Source organism: Coffea arabica, chromosome 3e, assembly GCF_036785885.1.
Source record: "Coffea arabica cultivar ET-39 chromosome 3e, Coffea Arabica ET-39 HiFi, whole genome shotgun sequence".
In the NCBI taxonomy this organism is placed as follows: Eukaryota; Viridiplantae; Streptophyta; class Magnoliopsida; order Gentianales; family Rubiaceae; genus Coffea; species Coffea arabica.
The window spans coordinates 48,456,952-48,465,452 of NC_092315.1; the positions used below are offsets into that span (position 1 = coordinate 48,456,952).

Below are 8,501 nucleotides of genomic sequence, written 5' to 3' on the forward strand. Positions count from 1 at the left end.
GTTCTTGGGGGTTTTCACATCATATTCATCACTTAACATCACCAAACCAATTTGAGGTAACAATTCTTCACCTAACTTTGTTCTTTGAATTTTGCCATGATTGAATATTTTCTATTTTTAGACAATTTTTATATGTGAAGTTAGGTGTATTTATTTGAGCTTATTGATACTATTGGTGATTGTTAGTGATAAATAAATTTTGTGATTTGCATTTATTATATTTTTTTGGTGAATTCTTGCTAGTTTTATGCTTAATTTGGCTTGGTGACAAAGTTGCATATTAAGTGGCCAATGTAGCATTTTAATTAGCTTAGTGGGAGTTTTGATATTCATGTGAGTAATTTAGATTACCTAATGAATGAAAAGGTGATTGGTTGAATGATTTCTTGAATTCTTAGGTAATTCTAAAAGAAGAGGTGAATTGAAGATGGCCTTAATTGACGTAATTCATAAATGCATTTATAATTCTTGTAGTTCAATGGTTTTTAGTAAATTCATGAATTCTCACGAAGGTCATTTATATTTTGGTTTGGTTTGGTGTGTTTGCCTCCATTTTGAGATTACTTTTGTACTTGAGGGGATTTGATCATTGATGACAAAATGTATAAATAGAACTTACTTTGTTCGTGATGGTGGATTTATTGTGTGAAATTAGTAGGGATGGCAACGGGGCGGGGTTGGGGCGGGGGACCCCTCCCCCATCCCCCGCCCCGCTGCCTACAAACTCCCCCCGCCCCCGCCCCGTCCCCCGCCTCCCACTCCCCCCGCCCCGCCCCGCTTCCCCCGCGGGGGCACCCGCGGGGTTAATAAAATTTTCTCCGTGGGGTTAATAAAATTTTATTATAGTTAAATTTTAATAAATAATCAAGTACTAAAATATCAACACATCGTCAAGTTATTATTCATTTTAATTTTACAATTGAAACTCATAAAAACAATCAAACAAAAGTTATTTGAATACAATCCAATATGATGAAATAAATACAACTAAAATAGTTAAGTTTTCACTTTTGGTACAAATACAATCACTAATTCATTATTGTGTTTGTGTTTTTTTTTTGAGAAAAAAGTGTTATTCTATTAAGTGTAATTAAAAATTTAGTATAAATGTATTAGTAAATTTAGTATAACTAATTAATAAATTCTATTAGTAGACATATCTAATTATTCGTATAATTGATAATATCAATTATATTACATACACTAATATATATTATATAATACATCTAACTAATAATATCATTAGCATAAGTTTATAACTAATTAAATTACATATTATATATAATTATATATATATATAATTTTTTTTTGCGGGTGGCGGGGCGGGGGAGTATACCCCCGCCCCCCGCCCCGTTTCTAAACGGGGGGAAAAAATTCCCCCCCGCCCCCGCCCCACCCCTCGCCCCAACCCCCGCCCTGAGAGCCCCCCACGGGGCGGTTGCCCGCGGGCACCCGCCCCCATTGCCATCCCTAAAAATTAGCTTCCCTTTGCTTTGGATACTAATGAATATATTTGATTAACAAAGATTAGCTCATTTCATGTTTTTATCCCTTGAACATTGTATGGTTTCACATGTTTGATCATTTTTCCTTTTTCCTTGAATTGCATGTTTTCTTCTTGTTGGTTGCAACCTTTTATTCTTAAGAAATTATTTTATTTTGATTTTGTCTTTTTCAGGGTGCATTAATTGAACTCTCCATTCTTTCTCAAACAAAGTTGGAAATTCATCACTTGGCCATGGATTCGGATTGCGCAAGTTCAATTGAGCAGTATTTTCTTTTACTCTTTATTTATTTTCCTTTTCTCACATTAAGGACAATGTGAAGTTTAAGTGTGGGGGAGGAAAATACTGGACTTACATTTACTTGCCATGTGATGATATTTTGTGAATTTAAATGCTTAGAAATGTTGGAATTGTGTTTCAATTATTTGCCATGTGGATAATTTGCTTGAAATTGGGTTTGTTGGCAGGGAGTTTTCATCCATTTATAAGGAGAAACTCTGTAAAATTTTTTCTAAAATCTTTTTCAATATTTCACTATGGCCCAAAAGTTCTTCAAATTTTTGCATTTTCATTCAAAAGGGCTAATTTGTTCCAACTTTAAATGTTTTCCAATTGTTGAAACTTTATGTGTATTTTGGAAGGTTTAGTCCTCATTTAACTTGGAAATGATTATTATGCAATTAGGATTTTTTGCATTTTAGAAAGTATATTTGGTAAAGTGAAGAAAATTATGCTTATAATTTTACATGTTTAATGAGATTTCTTCTCTTTATTTAATTTTGCAAGTAAATGATTGATATAGTCAATAAAAGCTATACTCCTCCTTTGATTTAATTTTCTATGAGGAAAAATCTATTTATTTTCTGATAAAAAGAAGAGAGTAATAAAAAAAAAGAGAAAAAAAAGAAGAAAAGAAAGTAAATAAAAATTGTTCTACTCCAATGATTCTCGTACCGAGTAACCTGGGATTGGTATTTACAAATGTCGACATTCGCGTAAAAAGGTATTTGAATTAAGAGTTTGCATAGCAACTTGAATAAGTGAAATGTTGAGTAACCGGAGATGTTCACCTAAAAGTGTCGATTTTCGCGTCAAAAGGCATTTTCACTATTTAAGTAAAATTAGTGTGAATAATACCTCTTAGTTGTAAAATAATAATAATAAAAAAAGGATGATTATAGGAGGAGAAATGTTATAAATTGTCATGTGATTTGCTTATTTGTGAAATTAGGTTAGGGTGAGAGATTAAGTTTAACTTGTTAAATTAGGGTATAATTATCTTTCCTTTACTTGATATTATGAGTATTTAGTGTAATTTGAACAATTGTATAATGATTATTTTCCAAGTCTTGAGGAATTAAATTTGACAAAAGTGCATATATTGTTTCACCTCTTGAATCATTGTAGTTGATTATGTGTGGATTGCTTGAGGACAAGCAATGATTTAAGTGTGGGGGAGTTTGATAACACTACAACAAAAATGGCCTTTAACGGCATTTAAAAGTGTCAGTATAGATAATCTAACCTGACACTTTATCTATCCTCACACCTAGGGCGAGTGTTGTCCCTTCCAATGTGGGGATAGACTCATACTATTCAACATGTCAGGAAAACTATGCTGTTATAACATCCCATCTGCCAACAAAAATCCCTTTTCTTGATAATTGAAAGTGTCAGGATAAGTATAGTACAACATTAGAATATCGTATTCTATGCTGACACTTTTAACTGCCAGGAGTTTTTTTATCTTTTTTTTTTTGATATAGAAGCAACCTGCAGGTAGTGCTCCCTGCTATACATTCCGTCAATCAGAAACCCAAAGGACTTGTAAAATTATCCCAAAGAACAGAATGCATATAGTAATCTAAAAGCAAAAGTCAATACTCAAATATAATTTGTTGAACTAAAAGTAAGTAACAAGTACTAACATAACAAATCCCTAACAAATACAAACTTGAAAGATTCTCATGTGCACTAACTTAAAAGATTCTCTTGTGCACAAACTAAAATATTCTCATCCCTAGCAAGTAGAAAGAACTTGCAGTAGCTTCCAAACTTTCCAATGAAATGAGAGCCTTCAGTCATAACCTGATATCTTTTGTGAGCCATCATTATTCTGCAAAGAAAGACCAGAAATAAAAAAATAAATTAAAGATATCAGCACCTAGCAATTATGTTCTAATGTAAAGTAACGATACCAAACAGGATTCATTTCATTCGAAATAAAGTTGATTGCTGAATAGCCAAATTTTGGTACCAAGCAAGTTTGCAAAACTTAACTGGCAAAAGCAAAGGTGATAACGCAGGTTATATTTTCTTGTATATCAAAAGGTTTTGGAATAACACACTGATCCAGTTGCCATCATTGCACTGAAATTTCTACTTGCTATCACCAAACATACTACTAAAGCAGCAAACATACTAAATAAAGAAGAAGAATGACCAAAAAGATAGATGTCATGATTGAAATTACCCCCCTTTAGAAGACTAGAATTTATGAATCTAGATGTAATTTTATCCTTTGGCTTAGCAATGAATTCGAACGTTTGACATAACAATCTGGGGAGAAAATGTGAAAAAGCAATACCTCTTCTTTGAAGTTTAGATCATAAGTCTTGTCTTTACCATAAAACTCAGAAGCAGCCACATCCATCCCAATCACAACCTGCAGCAATTTCAAACTCTTCAAACTGATTTCAATACAGACTTGTTGAAATAAACCATACCACAGACAAGCACCCATCAAATAAGTTCAATTAGGATGTTCAAGAAAGCAATGGTGGACCAATGCCAGAAGTACCATTCATTTTTTAGGCAAATATCTCACTTCCATTCTCACTCACCACTTCCCTTTATTCCCCAACGTATTTAGCCAAAGAGGGGAAAATACCAAAAAACAAAAAAAAGCCTTCAATTGAGTGTACAGATGAGTTTAATTGACAAGCTTATGTAGCTTAAAAAATTGGATAATATGAAAACTAGCAATAAATGAAGTCCACTAACCTCTAACCGAAAGGCACGTTCCTCATTGTTTCCCTTCTCTGTGCAACATCTTAATTGCAGCCACAGTGCCATCACTCAAAATCCCTCTATACACTACCCCATACCCTCCATTTCCTATCACATTTGCTGCACTAAATTTGTTTGTTGCAATCTCAAGCTCTGTGTAAGTAAAAACTTGTACACCCCTAAGCTTGGATGCAGCCTGCTTCCATACAAACATCCGCCTTTGACATCTGCTCCATTTTCACCAGCAAAACATATACCCATAGCATTCAAGAACAGTGTAACCAGTATAAACATCCATTCCAATACTTACTTTACCAGTGTAACCAGCTTTAGCAATAGCTGTTTTAAGCAATTCAAGACCTTCCTTGTTCTCCTGAAATGTCAAAGTCACAAAGTTGTAAAATATATGACAACCGAATTGAACAATGAACAGGAAGCATATTAGCAAAATGCCATGAACTAACCTGGATATTAGAGCAATGTCACCCTCATCACCAACATTTGTTGCATCTTGGCCATACTTCTTCTTAATTACAGACTGAAGAAAGAGATCAGCAATAAACAAGCATATGTCAAAGCAACAGAAACACATCAAATGCGCTCACAGATATCAAACATTAAAGTTGACCACTAAAAGCAAGCATATATACTCCAAAAAACATGACTTCTATTTTAAGTTCAAAATAGAAGTCATCTCTAAGAAATCCCCACAAGCAGCTTGATATGATAAAAGGAAATCAATCAAACGAACAAGAAATGTAGGCCACTAACTCTCACTCCTCCTCAGCTATTTGCCCCTTCTCACTGACATAGATACCATCAAGGAACTTCCGGATATCTTTGTTCTTCACATGGCATTTTTGTCCACAATAAGAAAACGTTGTATATTAGCTATCCAGCCAGATGAACTACATTTTAAAGACAAGTGACAAGGAACAAAACTTGTAGATTCAAATGTCATAAATATGGCACAGAGTGACTCTTACTTGGTTTATCAGGGCAGCAGATCGGGAAACAAGCTCAATGTCATTGCTATCCAACACCAATTCATCCTTAACCTTCTCAGACCGGATAACAGTGACTTCTTCAAGCATATCCACCTTACTCACCCGATGCAGAAAACATCACACATTACAAAATGTTCCCTATCAGAAATTTCAAGCAATCTCAACATGCATAATGGGGGCAACCCAATGGAAGCAATTCCACAATACCTCTCATAGTCTAACAATATTGGTCTAGTAGAAAGGTTCAACCATGACCCAGTCAATATTAATTAGCCTCAATAACACTGGTCTACAGATGTTGCAGCAGAAATCCTCGAAGAAAGAACAAGGCAGAAAAAAAAAGAAAAAAAAAACCAAAATATAGTATGTTTGGTAAAGGAAAGTAATTACTTCATTTAAAGTCAAACCATAATGCCAATAGCATCTACTACCCATTTCTATGAATTAAAGACGCATATAGTATTACTAGCACTAAAACTATTACCACGGATCTCCAATGACTAGTGAGACAAACAAAATGATTCCAAACGCAGTACAATCACATAACAACCAAACAGGATACTAAAATTGACAATGTAATCAACAGGTAAGCAAACCAGATAAACAATTACCGAGCAAACCCAGATGAATTATCTAGCAACCTCACACAACCCAACCACGAAATGCCCAAGTTGGGGATCATTCTGGCCTTAGTTGGCTTAATTCTCAAATTGAAGGGTCAAAAGCATCTAACAATAAGCCTAGAAATGAACAGACACAAAGCACTGGTAGTCTGGCCCATAAACTCTACTCAAATACACACTCAAACCAGAGGGAAAGAGGAAGAGCTCCTCCGCACAAGTCTAAGTCCTCTTACAGTATCAAGAAATTCTAATCAAATCAACAAAATTCACATGTGTGAAAATATAAAAGAAATCAGAAATAACAAATCTAAAGAGATAAGAAAAGACCCAAATATTCATCATGCTAGTAGAATAGTAGATACCTTCTTCTCACCAAGGAAGTTGCGGATCTCAATAGAACGGTTGGAGTTGGTGATGGAGGCGTTGATTGGGAAATGTGCATAGACGAATCTCATCTTGTAGCAGTAGCCCTTGGTAACGTCGGTGATGAGGTTCTCGACGTGGCTGAGGGCAGTTCGAATTGCGGCAGTGGTCTTGCAGGAGCCGAACCAAGTGTCGACCTTGAGCTTCCTCTTTCCGGTGACCTCATCGGTGATGAGTTGGAAGTCGAGGTTGAGATGCTTGAAGTTGCGAGTAAGCTTCCTGCGTGGTCCCTCCACCTCGATCTGCTTGGCTTTCATCTTAATCTTAACACCGCCAGGAATATCCATAGTCTCCAATGCTAGAATTGTCTTCATCTTGGACCATCGCTCACAGTAATTCCGCCTCTTCTTCTTTTTCGGAGAAGTGCAAAAGATTGGCAGCCAAAAAACCCTTACAAATCCATGAAGTTGAAAAGGGTGTTTTGGCCCGCCAAAATCAAACGATGCCGTTTTGTGTCTTTCTTTTTTTTTGGTACACCTCACATTTTCTCAAGTGTCATGTTAAGTAGTCTAAAGGCACATTATTATTTTTATATCTGATAAAATAAAAAAAATTAGGGTATATATTATTGAGTTGATAATAAGTGTCATGATAAGAGTGCTATAATGGCACAAACCAGCAAATGTCCTTATAAACATGTCAGGAAAGGCCATTTTTGTTGTAGTGTAAGTGACTAATTTATGTAATAATTGTATAAAATTTTATATTATTTTAGTCACTTTGGTTAGATTATTGGAAGAAAATGAATCATTTTGGCTATAATTGGTGAAAAATGCTTTTAAGTGATTAAATGAGGTTTTTATCATTTTTACTTGGATTTTGTGCATTTTGACAGTTTTGACACATTTTTGTATTTCGGCTATAACTTGAGTTATAATGATCGGATTGAGATGATTTTTAAACCAATTTGAAGATAAGAGATAGATCTACAACTTTGGTGAAGATATCTGAATCCAGTTTGAAGGTTTTCCAGGTCAAAAAGCCAAATTACAGTAGCTAATTTCTATTGGTCGAAGCTGAAACAGGGCAGTGAGCAGTCAAGGGTATTTCGGTCATTTCTCAACCTACACAGATCCAAATGAGGTGATTCTTGATGCATTGGAAAGCTAACTGAAAGAGCTACAATTTTTATGTTTTGGTCAAGAGCTAAATCAGCTTTTATCATCAAGAAAAGTTCAGTTGAAGTTGATACAAAATAGGAGCAGAGCTGGAAATTGAACAAAAGTGCACCAAAATGTCACTGTAGCAATCCGGCTGGAACTTGGCCGGATTTCTGGCCTGATTGTGGTCAGAGAAGGCTGCTCTTTATGCAAAAAACTTATTTTCACCTCCAACAAGTCACATGCAATGCCAGACATGTAAGAAATACTTTGCAGCTGTAAAAGGGTGGTGTAGGCCTTATTTTCTTGATTTCTTTCATCTTTATATAGCCAAAACTTGCAAGATTGAAGAGAATAGAGAGAGATACGGGAGAAATCTTGGAGTGCGGAAATGTAGCTCTTGCATTTTCTGAGTGTTAGGTTAGTTTAGTATAGAGTAAATGTAGTTCATCCATTCTTGTATATTGGCTAGATTAGGATGAAGATGTAGATAAAGAAGGAGGAGTTGAAGCTCAAATGACATGGGTTATCTCTTCTCCAACTCTTTATCTTTTGTATCAGATTCTTAAGTATAGTTAATATGCAAGTTTTGGATTTTGTGTTCAATATGTGTCTTTAAAGTTTATGCCTTAGGTTTGGTTGAACTTTCTATGATTGTTAGTGTTTATTATTTGGTTATTTGATTGTTATTATTTGAGCAAGTTATTTAGCACTTTGGCCCTTTAAATCATGATTAATCTGGTACCATTAATTGTGATTATCTAAGGTGTTGTTTCTGTAATGAAAATTGAGATTTAACACTAGTTCAAGAAGTGCTAAACATAGGGAGTACAC

General features: G+C 34.9%; 1 protein-coding gene across 3 annotated transcripts; it reads right to left on the reverse strand.

Annotated features, from left to right (window-relative positions):
• Positions 1-4,105: 4,105 nt before the first annotated feature.
• On the reverse strand, positions 4,106-7,048 carry LOC113737024 (large ribosomal subunit protein uL6x-like). Of its 3 annotated transcripts, XM_072083594.1 has the most exons (6): positions 6,507-7,048; positions 5,501-5,614; positions 4,979-5,052; positions 4,825-4,887; positions 4,509-4,741; positions 4,106-4,170 (listed from the first exon to the last, which is right to left on the reverse strand). In XM_072083594.1, exons 1-5 carry the CDS (start codon positions 6,879-6,881, stop codon positions 4,531-4,533), a joined length of 837 nt encoding a protein of 278 aa, XP_071939695.1. In that variant the 5' UTR covers positions 6,882-7,048; the 3' UTR covers positions 4,106-4,170; positions 4,509-4,530. The 3 variants fall into 3 exon arrangements, with proteins under 3 accessions (XP_071939695.1, XP_071939696.1, XP_071939697.1); XM_072083595.1 differs by lacking the exon at positions 5,501-5,614 and having other exon boundaries at positions 6,507-7,046; XM_072083596.1 differs by lacking the exon at positions 4,509-4,741 and having other exon boundaries at positions 6,507-6,991.
• Between the last annotated feature and the right edge of the window lie 1,453 nt (positions 7,049-8,501).

Excerpts from the sequence above, each read along its gene's own strand:
- LOC113737024 (XM_072083594.1), bottom strand. The coding sequence starts at position 6,881 with ATGAAGACAATTCTAGCATTGGAGACTATGGATATTCCTGGCGGTGTT. Across the intron at positions 4,888-4,978 it reads GACATTGCTCTAATATCCAG|GAGAACAAGGAAGGTCTTGA; the intron begins GTTAGTTCATGG and ends TTGACATTTCAG. Across the intron at positions 4,742-4,824 it reads AAGCTGGTTACACTGGTAAA|ATGTCAAAGGCGGATGTTTG; the intron begins GTAAGTATTGGA and ends AAAATGGAGCAG.